Raw genomic sequence first — 19,817 nt, forward strand, 5'->3', positions numbered from 1 at the left:
CTTCTCTGTTTTGTTGTTTAGTTGGTTTTTTTTTTCTGCTTCTTGTGCTCATCTCATGGAAAAGATATTTAAGTTTGCTCAAGGACACTTTCTTCTTCCTTTCCTGTTCCCTCCGTCTTCTGTGTGTCTTTGCAGGCGTACTTAACTCACTGCATGTAGACAGAACGTTGTGAAAAAATAATTTAACTGCGGACTCGACGGGATCAAATGGAAGCATCGAATTACATTCTAGACATGATTCCAGGTGACTTTGAATTAACCTCATGCTGTGATGGTGATTTTTTTATTTCCTCAAGTCATATTTCGCTGTTCTGTCATATATTATACCTTCAGCTCAGGGAGGAGATGTGATAACTTTCAGCATTATAACACTCACTTGTTCTCTTTTCAATATGTGTATTTACAGCAGTCAAAGTTCCTTTTAAATTGGCTGAATCTGTTGTGTTATTCTTAGATTTTATGTAGGTGTAGCTATCAGCGGTGGTGGCTTTGCAGGCATTTTGCACAATTGTATTCATTTGTGTAGGTTTTTTTTTCTTTTTAGGCTGCCATTGGCATTTTTTATCACTTGGTCTGGGTGATACAGTATGACATGACAGATTTAAAATGATCTTTGAAAAGATTACTCCTTTTATTCAGTGTGGCCACAGTGGCTCCTAAACTATAAAGTTTATGTAGCTTTCATTAGAGGAAGTGAAATTAAAACACAAGCAGAAAGCACCCTGGTTGACTGCAAATTAAATTCGGGCTGTGGACAACCAAAAAAAATCTTGGTTCACTGAAATCGTACCTACGCTTCAATCAATGAAAACCTGCACATTATCCCAAGAATAAATTGGCCACAGTACACTGAGTGAACACTGCTCACTTGCATTATTAGCCAAAATGAAAAGTAAGAGTCAAAAACTACTAATTACAGCACATTAGGTAATTTAACCTTGTGATATTGAGCTAAAATGAGCAACAGATTCAGCGTGCACTTACATATTCATATGATTTATGAAAATAGAACAAAAAATCACAAAAATAGAACATCTGTTTAAACAAAATGCAGCCACGCCAATTACATTTTTGACATGATGTGAGTTACTTTGCAGCCTACTGAGAGTAGAAGCTCAGCATACATTAAAGGAGTTGGATCTATTGCTGAACAGCATGCAAATAAACCATTATATTGCCGTTATTTTGAGAGATCCTGCTTTGCACTGTCAAGATTTAGCGAGACTAGTATTCTTTTGTTTCTTCAAATGACAATGGGATTTTCACTGCAGTCTGTAGCCAACAATCATGTTCCCTTTTACATCTGGAGGATATGATTTGTAGGCCTGAGCATCTCTATACCACCACAGTGCCTCTTTTCTAATGATGTTTTGTGACATTTTTTACTATTATCCAAAAAATGCAGCATATTGATGTTTTGATCATATTCAGCATTAGCCCAGCATTAGTTGTGAAAACACAGAGGTGTTCACAAGTAGTCTGTTCCTTCTGATGATAGAAATATTGGATTTATCCTGTTGTGTTTTTCTCCGAATGAAAGCAATACCAGCAACCAGGGAGAAATCGGTTGGACGAGACCTTATCTAGCAACGAACTGACCAGTCAACCTGAAAACCCACACCCTAATTTAAATGTTTATCTGCAATATGCTAAAATATAGTATAACTGAAACACAAGTGGAAAAAAAACTTCTGCCAATTACACAGCAATATCCATTACTTTGATTGCTAACATTAGCCACAAGAAGCTTGAGGTCATTCGTAACTGCACCCTTAAACAAACCATTATTTACTCTAAGTGAGACCACATTGTGCAAAATAAACACCACTTTGTAATCAGAGTCTAGAGCTAGCAATTGAGACCAGAAAGTTCTGAGAAAAATGTTTTCTGAGGTAACAAAACAAGTGACAAGTAGAGTTGAATGAGATTCTTTTTACAATCCGAAGAGTCGTCCCCTGTTGGTTATAAGAAAGAACGCAGGAGTCATGAAGTCTGTGGCTGTTGAGCAATATATGACTCATGAATTCATTTTTTTTTTGTTTGCATGAGGCAGAATGAACTGTTTCTTATATTTATTCAGGAAAAGGACAATCTTGCCAGTTGTCACTGATCCTTTCAAGTCTAATATATTCTGTCGTCTCGGTTGGCAAAATTGTTAACCAGTGCACAAAAATATGCAGGTTGCACATATATTCATCTGCATTTATTGGCAGTTAAACTCCCTCAGCAAAAAATCTGTCACAGTCACAATCAGTGCTGCGTCAGCCGTCCTGACCACTACAATAATTCCCTTATCCCAACCAGCACCTCTGCACGTCTGTTTAGCCACTAGCTTATCTGAGCTGGTGCACCGTGACCTCCATTGACCTCCGTATGAGCAGCAAACATCACCATCAGATTTCCATCAGGTGCCCTAATGGTGTCCTTTTTACTATATGCAGTTTAAGCACCACAGGGCTGATTTCAATTATACGGAGACTGATGCCACTTTCCTTTTCCTGACATTTGGGTTTGTCGGATTTGAGGTTTCCATCATTTCCCCCCAAATGCAGATGCCTAGATACATTCTATCATAAATAATCAAATAAATCGACAGGCATCCTTGAAGATATTTCAGCCTCCTGTTCTTGTGATCATTGCAGCTGAGGTGGTGCAGATTGATGGTGATGTTTAATAGCGGTTATAGAATGTAAATGGTGATGTCCTGGTGGCTGATGGAATTGCTAAATAGCCATTTGAGCATTCATGTGATTTTTTTTAAAGCCCTATTGATGGTTGGTGGTGTCACTTTATGGAGGGTTTGTGACTGCCAGTTTGTGAGCATGTGACTGTGCTTTTCCATCCATTTACACTTGCATCCTCTCCATTTTTTTTTTGTATTTTCCACTTGCTTGCTTGATTTGTTTTTCTTTCTGTCTGTGAGAGACATATTTGAAGTTGCACAGCCTGCATTACCAGGTAGTTGGGAATGAAAAACGCATCCCTGTGCCCTCAGTTCACATTGCAATTCAGTGAGACTCTTGTTATAGTTCCACTTCACTGATGGAGTGCCTCCACAGGAGTGTCCAAGATACCTGCAGATCTTAAAAACACAACAAACTCTTTTGTTAGCAAAAGAAAACAAATACTCAATCAGCCTGTAACTCTCGCTGCGCCGGCAAACTATTTAATCAACCCTCGGCTGTCGCTGAATGCTGTTAAGCGTTGAATGCATTGACTGCAGATAGTAGTCGGGTGTCATTACAGCCTCCGGGAGCCTCGGCGTCCCAAACAGCGGCGCTAATTTATGCTGTCTTATTTTACTTCTTTCAAATTTACCATACACGGAAATCGTCCGATTGCAAATTGAATCTGGATTTCGCCGACGATGTCTGTTATCTGGAGCTCTCTCCTCGGATGCGTGACGTCCATTACACCTGCCAACCCAAAAATTGACCCTCATTAAATTTTGTTTTGCTCCCCTTTCATACAAAGATTAGGACCATTTGTCACTTCTGTCATTTTGATTGTATCTCTGCATTAGGTGGAAACGACAACTAGACCAAATTGCGTTTTTTTGTGGCGGTCCAAATTGTGTGTGTGTCAGTGTGGAAGTGCTCTCTCATTTATTTGAAGGAGTCTGCGGTAGCTGTCTGTTTCCAAACAGTAATAAGATCATGACATGCAGAAATGTCAGCATTTTAAGGAGTCATTGTGATACAATAACAATGCGGAGCAGCATTGCTAAATTAAAATGTTCAATCACATTTTTATTAAAAAAATATCTTGGTTTCTTTGCACTTTCTGAGGATACATTTTGAAGTATAAGTGTCCTCAGACCCTCAATGGCCAAACACTCATAAAAAGCCTGAAGCTAAATTAATTTGGGACCCCTGTTTTCCAATCAGGGACACAAGGGAAGGAGTATAAAAGGGACAAAACTGATAAATAGATGGCATGACTGATGAGAGTTGAGGAGCTGCATGTGCATTTGAGTGGGTGGTGAAGGATTACCAAGGTTCCGTCTTGGCTCATGTGTGCTGATGCTATCATAGCCCTGCATCCCCCCCAACAGTTCAGGTAAACGGCGTCATTAGCAAACGGCTCCCGGAGTGTAACCACAGGGAGGACTCATATCCAGGAAACATGTATTTCAGTTTGTCCTGGCTGACCCCGAAATAGCACATAGCTGCAAAACGTAGCTATTGACTCGCAGAGATGTGCCCTCGTCAACAGCTGCATTTAGACTGCACAGCTGGAAGTCTGTCGGCAGGGGTCCCAAACTAGGCCTGGTGCATGCCCATGTAAGTCAGACCTGCCTGTTCCAAATGATCCTGTTTGAACTATAGCCTCTTAAAGTCACACATGGAAAACAGAGGAGAATGGAACCCCCATGCCTTTTTGTAAAAAACCTTTTCCAACAAGCATCTCTTGCTAAAAGACTCAACAATGACTATACACCCCCACAACACTCACTTACTCAAAAAACTCTGTATAGTAAGCTTCATGACCATGTGGGTTACTGGCCATGTCTGTTTTACAGTGTTTACAATAAAATGACACCGTATTTACTGTATTTAAATTTTCAAAATTCACTATGTTATTTGCTGCCGAAAAATGATGTAAATGTAGGACTGAAAATGATGAATTATTTTAGCTGTTATTTTACAGATTTTAGATATATTTTGTAAAAAAAAAGTATTCCTTCACATTTTAATTGAAAAAAGGAAAATAAAATAAGAAAAAAACAAAACTGGCCATAATTGCGAATAATGTCCATGTCAACAATATGTTGTTTTTTAAAAATAATTTGTTCTTTTCCAAAGTTTGACTGTAATTTACCCAATATTTCCACTCCATTTAAATTAGCAAAAAATTATTTGAAAGAATAATTATTTGTATTTTTTTTTTTTTTTAAAGTGTATTATTTTTTAGGATTGTTGTTATTTAACAGATTTTTCTTTTTTTTTAATTACAGAAATATCTAGTTAAAAAATATTCATATACATGTTAACTATAAAAAAACATTTTTAAAAAATAATTAAAAAGAAAAGAAAAAAGAAAAGAAGACCAAAATTGTAAAGAATGTCCGCATCGAAAATCTGTATTTCAGTATTTGGTCTTTTAAACTGTCTGTAAAATAAATTTACATCTCAAGCACAAATAGTTTAAAAAAGAAAGCTCTCAATCTTCTTTTTCCATCATATAAGTGGATAACTTTGTTTACCCTTCTCTATAATTTACCAGAAACCTCCTCCTCTGTAATGGTGTACATGGACACCACGACCACGACCACGAGGACCACCACCCGACCTACCACTGTTACCATGACAACCACGACAAGCAGGACCACCACCACCAGGGTTCCCGCTACGACCACCGCCCTCGCCCAGTGGCCACGGACCACTACGACGGTGGCGGCCCCGGTCCAGACGCTGGTGGAAGGTTTGGATCCGGAAGACGACTTCAGGGTGCCGCCTTCCTCCAAGCTGCCCAATGTCAGGGTGGAGTACTGCAACCCGCTGGTGATGATGGACATCTCCTGGCCCAAGACCAAGCAGGGCATGTTGGCCAAGATGCCCTGTCCACCTGGAACCATAGGTATGGTAGATGTTTTGCAATATTTAAAGAGATGTTCTCATTTCCTTTCTATAATATTCCAAGACGCTCCCAAACCTCAAACCAGTCTTGGGTGGAACATAACATGAAGACTATACATTAGTTCATTAATTGTTTGATGGTAACTTAAGTTGATCCATGTTGTCGTGGCAACAGGCCAGCCAAGACCTATTTCTCCCAAACCACACCTTCCACTTCTGTTTGAAGTATCTCAAGGTATTATTAGGCCAGATGGAATACCTGTGGAATACCCTGTTGAGGTACATCAGTTTTGGCCACTTCTAACCACTATTTTGGTCACTCACCAAAGTTTATGTCTGCAGGTTAGGTTTGAAGCATAGATTCACAGGTAATTTGAGAGTTTTACCTTCGGATTCAGATTCCTAGTCATCACTACAGTCCTGTACAATACCCTGGTTGCTGATTAAAATGCACCAATCTGTATGTCTGTTCCAGAAACTCAGCAACACAAAGCTTTGTAGATAAATGTATAACCCAGAAGCCCAAAGTAAACATCCGCAAAACTTCAAGGATGAATTTCCTTCTTACACTTAGTTGTTCTTTGCAGTGAGGTAGTTCATTTCATTCCATGTCCCTTTTGAAGTTCTCTTTGTGGCCATGGCAACAGTCAGAAACAATACAATTACAGACAGACACTTAAGAATAAAGTCTTTCAGAATAACATCGTCAACAATCAAGACGACAAATGCAACCTTTTATTCCCTGGCTGGTTATATGGGAGGCTATGAAGCATCATGTACTTGTGTCCTGATTGTAGCAGCTCACCAAATAGAAGGTGTGATTCATCACAGAGGACTGCCTATTTTCAGAGGACTCGATTTCAAGTTTCTCACCAGAAAAAGTGATTTTAGCATTGGGCCAAACTGCTTCATTGTTGATGCTGTATCATTGGTACCGTTTTCCCAGAGGAGTGTACGACAAAGAAAGTTTGCCATAACCAGGCTTTCTGGGTGTAAGTTGGCTTGACAAAACCTAAAACCTGCATCAGAGACAATAATGAGTATCATGATGGTGGTTATGAGCTTTCTTTGTTAACTCAGACTCTGTGTATTCCCCTGAAACTTGGTGTTTGAGTTTTTAGTTAACTCCTTTTCAACACCAAATGGACCAATCATGTGCCACCTCCTTCAGTCAAGAGGAACAGGTTGTTATAATGGAAAGCTATCGGGAATCTAAAAGTTTATTCTGATTTTAAAAAATGCGGCAATTGCAAATGATGCAAGAGAGAAATGCTGGTGGAAAACTATTGATCATGAAATATATTTATTTTACCACTCAATGCAGCTGCAAATTATAGCAGTTAAACCTTGAACTTGATTCATTAAAACAGGATATTCAAGGATACATTGAAATCACTTTAGTATTTGGCCAAATTAAAGTAAAATTAATGTGACTGATTCAATATTTTTAGAGATATTTACCAATAAAACTAATCTATATGCTAATTTGTGTTCTGTCAGCTGCAGCACCTGAAGTGTAAAATGGATTTTCTAGCAACTCAGGACCAAACACAAGAACATATTTATGCGATTTCTGCATGAAGTGAATGCATGTAGGTTCCAGTGGTGTTGCAACATATACAGTTGGTACTACTGTAACTACATGGCTTCATTCAGTGAGATTACTAACATATTTAAATTAGATTTATGAGATAAAATTCAGCATAACCTTATCCAGAGCAGGTTAGCTGTGCAGCATCAGTTACCATAGTAACCTAACAGGTTAAACATAAGCCATCTTAATCGTCAACCCCCCAGATCTCAGGAATTTCTTCTGTCAAAACTGTGAAAGTACACAGAAATCTGCCACTGGATGTCACAAATGCCAAGAAAAGCACATTTTTCTGCTATTGTTCTGTTTATATTTCATTAGTTGGTGACTCGACCACGTTACAGTGCGGAATGTTATACGTCATTTCAAACAGTCACATGTAGTTAACTTGACTAATCATCCGAAACCTCAACAGTTCGTCAGTTTAGATGTGTGAAAACTCACTTTTGAAATCTATATGTAGTTTCTTTCTTCCTGTCCCTGTGCGGATGTCAGTTCTCTCCTCAGCAGCCCAGTGTGCTCTCAGCCTGTTTGCCTTCATGTTGTTCCTGTTGTGTGTTTTGTTTATGTTTACTCTCCCCCTGCAGCATTCATTCTCCTGCTTCCTGTTCTCCCTCCTCATTCTTTATTCCTGACTCACTGATGCAAGGCTAAACAAAGCTGAGCGCTGCATCTGCATGGAAACTAGTAACTAGTGCACCCAACACTCATATTTACTTCCTATCTCTCAGGACACGATTCGTGTAATTAATTAGCGGCTAAACACGTTTGTGTTGAGCTCTTTGGAGAGCCTCATGTACTTTGTTTATCAGGCATCAGACCTTTGTTTCTGTATATTTTGTTCCAGCTCTGTCTTTGTATCGATAATAAGAGAATCAAGTCAAGTGTGCATTAAGATAAAATCGATGCTGGCTGCTTTAGATGTAAAAGCTTTACCTCAGAAAGTTAGAGTGCTGCTCTCAGGGAGCGGTTCATATTGTAATGAGACCTGGCAATGAGAAGGTTTTAAAGTAAAGGCTCTGATGTTATACGGCTGAAGATTGTGGTGCATTTTAAAAAGCAGCTTAGGAATCGAGGCATAACTAAAAGTAGCCTCAAAACCTGCAACTCAGTGGTCAGAATAACTGGAAAAGGTAATGCAAATCAAGTATATTTATACAAAATATTCCTCTGTTAAGACATTTTCTAAAACTTCCCGACACTCATTTCCCTGTTTTTGCTCAACTACAGATAAAACGACAGCATGTAACTGTGAAAAAAAAAAAACAATCCTGTTGAAACAATAAATAACGTCCACATCAATAATCTGCATTTTTGTTAAAGGTAATTAATTCTTCTGCAAAGTTTGACCTTCAGATTTTGCAATTTTAGCAAAAGTTAAATCAGCAACGTCAAATAATTTTAGAAATATTTGCCAATATTTAAAAGAAAATTTATGAATTTCAAGAATTTTAAAATAGTAAATGTTTTGCCCAATATCTTACAGATTTTCTCTATTTCATTGAATTACGGATAATATCTAGTGAAATCACAGAAAGAGTATTTACTTAAATGTTTACTGTAATTGCAGATAACGTGCATATCCAAAGTATTTATATAAAAGGTAATTTGATCTTGTACTAAGTTTGACCGTAAAGTTACACCATTTTTACTCTTTTTATCCACAAAAAATGTTTTCACTTATTTAAAAAAAGAAAACAAAAAGGATTTAAAAAGGGTTAAATTAATTATTTTACAGATTTTCCAAGTTTTGTTGCATTCTAAATATCTGTTGTAAATTCATAGAAAAAAAATGTATTTTGGCATGGACTGCAACAAATCATGCAGCATCATTTTTCCATTATTTTGCTATATGAACTGCAAAGTGGTCATTTTACAGACTGCCCTTGTTCTATTAAATTATAATCGGTTAAATCAAAGGGAAAAAGTATTAGTTTACATGTTGATTGTAAAAATAAAAATGGCTAAAAGTGTTCAGATCAAAAATCTGTATTTTCCTAAATAAAAATTATTTTTTTTCAATATTTGACTGCAAAATGGCACTATTTTACTTAAATCGGCAAAAATACTCAACCATTTTGTTTCCATTTTTTCCCTTTCTTTTAAATAATTTTGAACAATACGTTATTGAATATTGCTTTTTGTGGCAGATGTTTTTAACAGTGTGCACACCAACATTAAAAGAGTCTCGTAATAGTAGCACTAATATATTAATTAAATGTATTTTTCATGATGTAATGTCATGTAAATACTCCCTATTTCCCCATTTCTGTTAGATTTTTTTTAAAAACTTCCTATTTTTTGCAGTGTATGAGGGTACTTCATAGCTTCGGCGGTGACATCACAGCTTAAATCAGTGCTGGAAAACCCTTTAAAAAAATCATTTCATCTGTGAGCGCTGAGACTCGCGCACAGTCTTCATTAATGGGCGACGGCAGCACCCGTCGAGACCTCACTAACAGCCGTCACATGGCGAGATAAGAGGCAGACGAAGCCCACCTCCTCTCAGCCAACTCTTCAAAGCTGCGCACTTCACACGACACTGCCGAGCCGAACACGACTGAGCAAGCTTCCTCTGCCGCTCTTTGAAAGTTCCTCGAGCTCCCCTTCCATCTACCTCGCTCCGCTCGCTGTCATTCTGCCCCCCCTTCCCCATCTCTACATCCCCCTCTTTCATGCCCCATTCCTGCCTCTCGGTACAGGAGCAAATGCAGCGGCCCCTTATCCGATAAACCCATCAAACATTAGGCTGTCCGAGCTGGACCGAGGGAAGGAAATTATATGTCAATCAAAATTTATATCTGTTAATGCCGCTCGTCTCGCCTCCCCTCCCTCTAAAGTACAAGCAAGGGCGATTTAATGTCAGCATGTAGCCGAGCTGATGTCAGCTGTGAAAATACAGATGCAGTTTGTCTGAGGTTTGAAACGGACAAAATGCTTAATATACTGCAGAATAAGAGCCCCACACCCACACAATGCTCAATATTACAGTATATCTACAGTATATAGGTCACTGTATCCCAAATCATCAAATTTTCACTGCTGTTTCTGCTCGACCATCTCTAATTTGCCTGAAATTTTTATAGCATAAAATATGGATATTTATACAGATATCTGCGAAATTTTTGTTCCAAACAAAATTCCCCGTTGACCCACTTTCAGCATGTTTTTTGATTTTGATGCTTGAAGGACAATATCTCAGGAACTGTTAAAAATAAAATCCTAGAATTTTCACAGTTATTTCTCATCATGGCATTGAACCAAAAATATTTTTAAAAAAGAAAAATGTGCTTATTGAAAGATACTTAGCCTCCAATCATCAAGTTTTAGAACTATTTCTGCCTGACCAGCTCTGATTTGCCTGTTGTTTGTTTTATTTAGTTATATATATATATATATATGTATATATATATATATATATATATGTGTATATATATATATATATATATATATATATATATATATATATATATATATATATATATATATATTTTATTTTATTTTTTTTTTTTTTTTTAAAATAATAAATTACAACATGTTTTTTGGGCATTAAACCTTGGGTCTGTTTGAACAACAATATCTCAGGAGCTATATATATAAATTATTTAGCAATATTTAGGTTTTTATGGTGCTCAGTTATGAAAAATTCACATTTTTATGACCAAGTAGTTCACATTGACAAATATTCTATAGGTTTTATTTTCTATTATTGTAATGTGTGCCTACATATTGTTCAGAGAATATCACTAGTTGACATCTGCATTATTAGTTTTTTTTTGTTAATATGAGCTCAAAGATAGAACTTTCCATTACAACTTCATTTTTTTTTTCATATTTCAACTCTACTATAATCAGAAATTGTTTGATCTAACTCGCTCAGTGCTGCCAATTCTGAATCAAAGACATGATAAGAAATAAAACTGAAAAATTGTGACTTTTTTCTTTAACCGCTCTTGAGATATTGCCATTCCAACGAGCTACAAATTTTAATGCATGGAAAACATCTTAAAAGTGTTTCGATGGGCTATTTTATAAAAGAAATGATCTTGAAAAACACTCAACATATAAATCTGAAATTTCACAAGTACTATTTTAAATATCCATAAGTTATGATAGAGAAGCAAATCAGAGATGGTCCACTGCTGATGTGAGATGTAAAAACACAGCAGATATTTAATTTTTCTCAATATCTGGATGTGTGTTTGTGCTGAAGCTCAGATGGAACATTATAAAACACATACAGTCACCAAATCACATCTCTGTCAGCAGACACGCTTCCCTCCAGCCCAGCTTAATTGACCTTTCGTGATGAATTCAGCAATGGCAGACTTAATTGGCACCTATTTTGGTGTATTTTCTTTTTTTATGCAGGAATTGAACTGTCACACACATGCAGTCACTGTCTGAATGTTAATGATTAAATGCAGACGCTGTCTGGGCGAGTCCAGCTGGCCTCAAGTGAAGCAACTTCATTTCAGTCGCTATAAGATAAAAAAAACCATCCAATTACAGTTTGCTACATTCATTAATTTAATCATTTAAGAATTGTGTTTCTTGGGACATTTTATTTGGACAAGTTTTTGCAAATAAGAAAAGTACAGAAGAAAAAGGCAGCCTGAAAGGATTGTGTGCTCCTTTGCTCTGTAAGGGGGGAAATAATGGCAAAATGTTGATAAGCAGCTCCTTTTCTTAACGAATATGTCGATATCTATTAGATTTAATGGCAATTTTCTTTCTCCAGGTGTGGCTTCATATGTGTGCATTGGACCAGAAGGATACTGGAACCCACAGGGACCTGATTTCAGCAACTGTACCTCCCCATGGGTCAACCTCATCAGCCAGAAGGTAAAAACATGTGCTGCATTCAGACATTACCAGCAGTTTGCACCAAACTTTTTGAGTTATGACAACTTCTAATGACATTGTGTACAACCAACCATATTGAGCTCTAGGAATCAGCTTTTTCTCTAAAAGCAAATTTCTCTGTATGTATATATGTTAAGATATGGGGCGGAGGAGTTGAAATTGTCAACTTAAGGTGAAGAAAAATGCATTTATCAAGCCAATTTCATTGTTACCTCAACTCAAATTTAGTTTAAAATCTACTAATGCAGAAATTTCAGAGCATAACCAAAAGTAGCCTCAAAACCTGCAACTTATTGGTCGCAACTCAAGAAAGTAATGCAAATCAAGTAAATTTAAACAGAATTTTCCTTCATTAATGAATTTTCTGGAACCACCCTATAATTTGCTGTCATTTACAGATTTTCCCACTTCATTTAAATTATAAATTTGTGCAAAACTCATAAAAAATTCAATAATATATATGTTAACTATAAAAAGCAGACAAACACTGTAAATAATGGACACATCAACAATCTAACTTTGTTTTCATAAAAGGGGATTCATTGTTTTACAAAATTTGATTAAAAAAATCCACTGTTTTGTCTGCATTAAAACCAGCAATAATACTATTATTTTACAATTATATGCCAATATTTGAAATAAAAATTATGTACATTAAGGATTTTAAAAAGGTTAAGCAGTTAATTATTTTACAGATTTTTTTTTCTGTTTTGTTACATTACTAGTGTATGTTGTAAAAGCTCACACAAAAAAAAGTATTAATGTACTGCTGTACTGTGTGTGTTGACTGGATAAAACCACCACCAACAGCAACAAAAAGACAGACAAAAACTGCCAACATCAAAATTCAGTATTTTTATGAGTAGTAATTTGCTCTTTTACATGAGTTTGACCCAAAAATTACAATATTTGTACTGTATGTAAATCAGCAAAAAATAAACAAATAAATCATGAACTACATAGTTTGCCGTTATTTGAAATAGTAAGGAATAAAACATTTGAAATCATTTTTTCCTATTACATGAAATATTAATTTGATACAATTACCAGTGTTTTTACATCAAGAAAATATTTTTTTTTATTTTATTCTGCAACAATGCTTTTAATTAAGTGCTGGGAAAAGTGTAAAGGAACACCATAGTTGGTTTGAAAAAGTGCTTTTTCTACTGTACAGTCATCGAAAAAATCCTGAATAGCCTGGATTTGAGTTTCAATGGTATGTTAATTTAGTTTGAGGTATTTTTTAACATAAACTAGCCCTTTTGCCTTGTTCCATTAGCCACGGCTCACAATGCAAAACAAGTGTGTGTATATCTATCTCTTGTGCTCAGATGACTTCAGTTTTGTGGGTTTTCTCTTTTGTTCTTTGTCTCTTGTTAATTGGTCAATTAACGTAATTGATTAGCAAGAAGCTTTAGTCAATAGAAAGTTTATGCTGCTGTGTGTTCGGCGTGGGCGGTTGGATTTGGGTGGAGTGAAAACCAATACCACAGCAGCTTGGTCTAATGGACTGCTGTGGGTTACAGCTAATCCTGACCACTCGCTGTCCTACAACATGATCCAGCAGTTATTTGCATCCCATACTTCTCAAGCACAGATGATTTGTATCTCCTCCTCCTCTGCAGGCGAGTTATTATGCAGAGCCCCCATATAAAGCTTCCTATGTTTAAATCTGTAATAGAATCAAATTAAAAGTGGAGAAGGTTACTGCGAGTGAGGATCAGGCTTCCAGGTTATGAATTGCAGGCAATGTTGGAAATGTTCTCCCTTAAACTCATAGGACCCCGAGGCGTGCATGTTAGAACACTTATGGTCTACTCAACGGCACAAAGCTCAGCCCATTAAACAAACGGCGGTTTGCAGATGTGGATGGAGAAATGGCTGTTGGGGAGCAAAATAGCAGGCAGAGAAATTATCAGGTGCATTTTCTGTGCAGCTCAGCCCCATTTCAGCAGCGCAATAAAACTCCACTACAGGCTGCTGTTTGGAGAAATTAACTACAGCAACTTGCTCGGGTTTGCTGTGTTGCATGGATTTCCAAAGTGTTGAAGATTGACAATCAAGCAGCGCGTGTATCCTTAGCAAAAGTGTTATTAATCTTTTTTTAAAGCGCATCACACTCGAGCGGTGCGCCTGTCGCTGTGGAGACGGGAAGACTCTAATGAAGATCAACCTGTCAGAGATTTGGAATGCCCATCTGGCACTTCGTTATTTTACATCCACAGCCATTGTCCTGTATGTGGCACTGCTCATTACCAGATGGTTGGGTAGACGAAATGAGAAAGGAAGATGTCGAGAAGCGGAAAAAAGACAAAGAAATGACACCAGACAAGCAGAAAGAGAGGAGGGGAGGAAAAAAATGAAAGCCGAGCTATTTATCCTGCATCCCCAGCTCCCCTCATTAAGACTGGGAGAGAGGGTAAAGAGGAAAACATCTTCCAAAGACACGTTCCCCTGCAAACACCTCTGTGAAGACCAATTTAAGCAGCCTAATTGGCTTCGCTAATAAACTCAGGCGATGATAGCAGGTGATGCTGGAGTAAATCACGATGATTCTGTTGTAGCTGATGTCTCTGCTGGTTTGAGTCTCATCTGACTGTACATCGTCTATTAGTTAGGTCCTTGAAGGTAGCTGACCTTTAACATTTGACCACGGAGGGCAATTAGTGAAGTCGACTGTACATTTATTTACTGACGAGACCAACGTTGCATCATTTCCCAACATGGTGCAGCCTCATCAGCAAGATTCAGTTGCTTACGAATAAATTCAAGACTTTCTCACCAAGTCATGCATTTCCTTCAAAGCACATAATATGAATGAATTCATTTATTTCATTGTCATTTATGCATAGAAAGCCAGGAAGGGGCTCAGATTTGAAAGCATCTTAATTAGTCTTCACATAAGCAGTGATTTCTTATTGTAAGCTTTTTCATTTTAAACATAGTTTCATTTTTAACTGGCCACCGTCACTTGAAGTGAACGTCATGCATGATGTCAGGCTGACTGAGGCCAAATCTAATACATTCTATAAATATACAGTGTATGAAAGATGCATGTGAGCTCTGAGTCTGAACATTGAAGCCGACACAAAAGTGACCTAAAACGACCAGCAGAGGGCGACTCTTCTGGTTGCAAAAAGGAGTTCATTTATAAGGGAAAATTACTTTACTTCTCACTTGATTTGCCAGCTCTGTTAACATTTTCAGTATATGATCTCAGTTGCTACTTTCAAGTCTTCTTGAATACAGCGTGATGACAATGTTGTAAATGATGTTTCCATTTACACTAGCATTGACAATAAAGCTGGGTGTGGTTTAGAGCGAGGCTACCTTGTGACTGAAAAGCCCTCATAAGTCCTTCTCTTGTCACATCTGATTTTAAAAAACAAAACTGATGATGAGTTACCAAACTTAAGGCTTGGAAAAGATGATTCACAAACCATATGTGAGTTTACTGTGGCTACCTCCATCTTTTTAATGCAGTCTGTGCTTCCATGCGATGCCAGCAACCTCAGAAGTAAAGAATCCATGTAGAAGACACAGTTTTAGTTTCAATAATATGAGAGAGAACATGAAAAAATAGGCCTGAATTGATGTGTCTGGCAAATATGCTATAGCAAGTAGTGTTAAAGAGCTGAACAGAGCTGCTCATGTTAGCCTGAATGCTAATGGCATCCGGAACCCCACAAATTAATGGTTGCTAAAGGATATTCCTCTTGACATCTGAAGGATATTCCTCTTGATGCTGGAACTTATATACATTTACTGATGTGTTTTTTGATTCTTAAAAGACCAAAACAAAGAAAATACATTTGTAAAATGCAGAATATTGCTCAGTTTCCACATGCAAATTAGAAAATTTTACAGACCTGCAACAACCTAGTTGCAGTTGGACATAAGTGTCATAATAAAAACCACACAATCCCTAATTCCTGTTTTTACAACAACATATGGGCAATGCTAAGAAATAGTAGTTTTTCTTATCATGACTTGGGACATAAAATCAAGCTTTTAAACATAGGAGAAATAGTCTATCCACCAGGATCTGTATTCTGCGTACTATATATCTGCTTTTGCCGAGCTGCAGTGCTTAGTTTCATAAAGGTGGAAGGCTGTCTGGGGAAATTCTCTCAATAGTTTCATAATTACGTGCAGGTACAGTAGCGGCCCCAGTGTACACTCAGCTGAGACCCATCTCACCACATTAATTGTGTGCAGCATTGCAGCAGTTGGGGGAAAACGTTTAGGTTAAACTGCATTTATTTTGCAGGGCCAGACATTTGTATATTGCAATTTGTCATATTTTCCAGTGTGTAGGTTGTGAATAATAAGAGCACGCCACAGCAGGAAAATAAGGACTTGTTTTGATTTGTGTTTTGTCTCATTTAAATGAGTCGCAATTGCAGGTTTTAAGTGGATTGGCATTTGTCTTTGTCCTTTAACTCAGCTAAAAACCGGGGAGACGGCGGCGGTCATTGCCCGAGAGCTGGCGGAGCAAACCAAGAGCAATCTCCAGGCGGGGGACATCACCTACACCGTGAAGGCCATGGTTCAGCTGGTGGATCTGCTGGATGTGCAGCTGAGGAACCTCACGCCAGGCGGCAAAGATAGCGCAGCACGGAGCCTCAATAAGGTACTAAAAGAAGCACTTTTACTCAAAATAGCCACTTTATTCCCTTCTTCTCCCTCTGACTAGCTAAGAGGCTGGATAAACGTGACCTGCAGGAACAGTGACCTCTTCCCCTGCACGTCTGCACTGTTCACATCTTCGAAGGTTTTTTCTGTATAGCACCCCCTTTGCATGTAAACATCAATTCATTCCAACTGTGAAACCTTTTCTGAATTCCCATAATTGAGAGGCTGGACTTGAATCCAAACCTTAAACCGTAGGTAGTCTTTTAATGATCTGTTATTTGGCTCCGTGTGCCGTCAGATGAAATGATATCCACCGTTTTCCAGATGCATACTAAAAACGGAATTTCAGTTTCAATGGAGCACTTCTCCCGCTCTAATATCACACATTAAGCTCAATCAAGTGTACGTTGACGCAGCTTAAAAGATGTTCCCGATATGTCATGCTCGTCAAAAAAAAGCCACATTTGCACCACTTGGTTTTTCTTCTAATGGGGCAGTGGTAGGATTCCAGATCTAAGCGGTGGGAGTTTTTCATATTTGCTGAACTTGAAGCTAATGCGTTTACTCCTCAATTCACAGCAGAGCACAGTGAGGAGCACTCAGGCAGAGAGAGCTAAAATAATACTTTGTGTCTGCTGAGCAGCCAACAGAAAGCAAACATCAGTGAAACTCAAAATGTCACTCGTTAATTTGCTGGAGCGGCTTCACTTGTCGACGAACGGCAACACCTGTTCTCGAACCGCTTTTTTCAGGGGGACTGTTTTTTTATTTCATTGCCGCAACAGACACAGATGTCCCCATTGAGATTTTAGTGCCAGTTTTCTCCAATGGCGAGGGAAGAAAGCAGTAAAGATGGCCAAAAGGGCCTCAGAAGGAAACCTGATGAGTAAATTCACATTATTGAGGAGCAACTAGAGTTTATAATGCCTCTTGAAGGGAAAAAAAAGGCTTCTCATAAAATGCAGCATTTGAAGGCGGAGGCTGTTGATGGAGATTCTGGTGTTTCGTCTCTCTACTGGGAAGAGGGGAAAAAGCTTTTTCAACCAGGAGAATTTAATCAAAGGGTTAATAACAGGCAAATCTACAGTCAGTTCCTGCAATGTGGTGCATCAATGGAAAAAGTAGAGGTTTTGTTTTTTTTTTTCCTACTTCCACACCAGAAAACACCAACCAAACTCTTCCTTCCTGCTCTGGCAGCGTCTGATGTTTACCTCTTGAGGTTCAATCATTTTGACACAATCTGCAGAGAGCTAAGCGAATTAAAGATTTTTTTTTTGATAGCGAAGCACGGCGCACTTTGCCAGCAGACAATGAAAGGATTGAGTTGGCAAACGGTGAGATCAGTGTCGTTTTCATGATCAAAGGCTTGCTGGCTAACGGCACGGATGGGACCAATTCCAGAAGAGTGGGCTGTGATGTCGAGCAAGAGGCTCCTTTATGGGGAAATGCTGGTCTTTGGAGCTAATCTGCATGGGATTTAGCATGGTACCAGAACCTAGCTGTTAAGCCACACAGTGCCTCTGTTGACTACCCTGCCTGTATCAGAACTCAATTAAAATTATTCATTCCCCATGCAGTGCTAACAGCACTTCTTGGAGCCGCAGGTAAATTATCTCTCCTTCAGTGATGGCAGAGGTTTAAAGGATAACTAGCACCCCTGCGCCAAATTTCTGAAGTGCAAAGTACAACTTAAACAAAATGACAGCCTTGAAATCAAGTTTAAGAGTGTCATCGACAGTTTTCCCTCTTGTCTTGTGGGTCTTATTTTAGTGCTAATTACCACAAGAGTCTTCCCTGTTTTTCCCAGATTGTGTATGATTAATGTATGTACTGCTGTTTGTGTAAAGTCAGCGTTTAAAGTGAGATCTGTTCGTCAAGCAGACATGTGTTTCAAGTGTTTGACTTGTTGACCCTTTGCTAACTCTTGCATTCTCTTTGGGTTTTGCAGCTGCAGAAGAGAGAGCGCTCGTGTCGGTTTTATGTTCAGGTATTTGGACCAAATTATCCTCCCTACTCTTCATGTCCTCATTGTGGCTGTCATGTTAAGTTGCTCCATCGAGTTTTGTGCTTTTGAAATGGAAAGAATTGAAACACAAAACCCCAGGATCGAGACCAGTGCATGTGTACACTGTAAAAAAAATAAATAAATAAATAAAAAATGGTGAAAGTCTGGGAGCAAACATTTGATGTTAAAAATAAGTGTTATTTTGACATTAACACATTGGAAAGGAACACATTCATAAAAATACAAATTTTTGATGTGGACATAATTTACTTTTAACCTTTTTTTTGCAGTTCACATCTAAATAAATACCTTTATTATGTGATTTTACTAGATAGTATCTGTCATATAACACAAAAGAGAAAATTTATGCAATAACAGTCAAATTATTTGCTATTTTTCAATCTATAAAATACAGATAGTTTCTTCTTATGATTAGTATATTTTTTAATCAATAATATACATATTATTTCTTTCAAAAAATATGTCTAATATATGTAAAGTGTGTGATTTTACATTGCAGATTGCAAAGGAACACATTTGTAAAACTACATTTTTGATGAGGTCAGTATCTACAGTTTTAACAACTTTTTTTTATAGTTGACATGAAAATAAATGTTTCTGTGATTTTACAAGTTATTATCTGTAATTCTGCAAAACAGAGAATATCTGTACCACAACAGTTATTTACTATTTTTCAATCTAATTCAACAAAACAAGGAAAGTCTGTCAAATACAAAATGAAATGGTTTGAAATCACTTTTTACAGTGTATAACATGCTGGTCAAATATCATTGTCTTCAGTGTCTCAAACTTACCATTTTTCGATTCCTGCCATCATATATTCCCCCCTGTGTGCATGTGTCACCACCATATTCTCTTCCTTGGCCTGAGCACAAGGCGGAGAATTTCTCTGTATTTTGAAATGTCATAAACCCATTATGGATTTCTCAAGTGTCTCAATCATTTTAAAAATGCCCTGGAACTATCACATCAGCACTGCTTTCCAGCGAAATAACCCACATAAGTGGATACCATCAGTCAAAAATAGAGCTCTCAGCCATGTAACGCGTTGCCTACATTTCTGAGCAAATGCTTAAGAGGCAAAAGAAGTGACCTCATTATACCAACAAGTCAACTTCTA

The 19,817-nt window shown here is 37.7% G+C and overlaps 1 protein-coding gene across 17 annotated transcripts in view; it reads left to right on the top strand.

Moving 5' to 3' along the window:
• LOC111564120 (adhesion G protein-coupled receptor L3-like) overlaps positions 1–19,817 on the top strand; it is a 266,802-nt gene that overhangs the window by 164,072 nt on the left and 82,913 nt on the right. For 13 of the 17 annotated variants that reach the window (XM_055007698.1, XM_055007699.1, XM_055007703.1 and 10 more), the window contains 4 exons: positions 5,227–5,580; positions 11,912–12,015; positions 16,484–16,669; positions 18,620–18,658. In XM_055007698.1, the coding sequence (XP_054863673.1) occupies positions 5,227–5,580; positions 11,912–12,015; positions 16,484–16,669; positions 18,620–18,658 (683 nt within the window). The remainder of the gene's footprint in view (positions 1–5,226; positions 5,581–11,911; positions 12,016–16,483; positions 16,670–18,619; positions 18,659–19,817) is intronic. The other 4 variants (XM_055007692.1, XM_055007704.1, XM_055007697.1 and 1 more) reach the window with 1 other exon arrangement.

The sequence above is a fragment of the Amphiprion ocellaris genome, chromosome 23 (genome assembly GCF_022539595.1).
Source record: "Amphiprion ocellaris isolate individual 3 ecotype Okinawa chromosome 23, ASM2253959v1, whole genome shotgun sequence".
Taxonomy (NCBI): Eukaryota; Metazoa; Chordata; class Actinopteri; family Pomacentridae; genus Amphiprion; species Amphiprion ocellaris.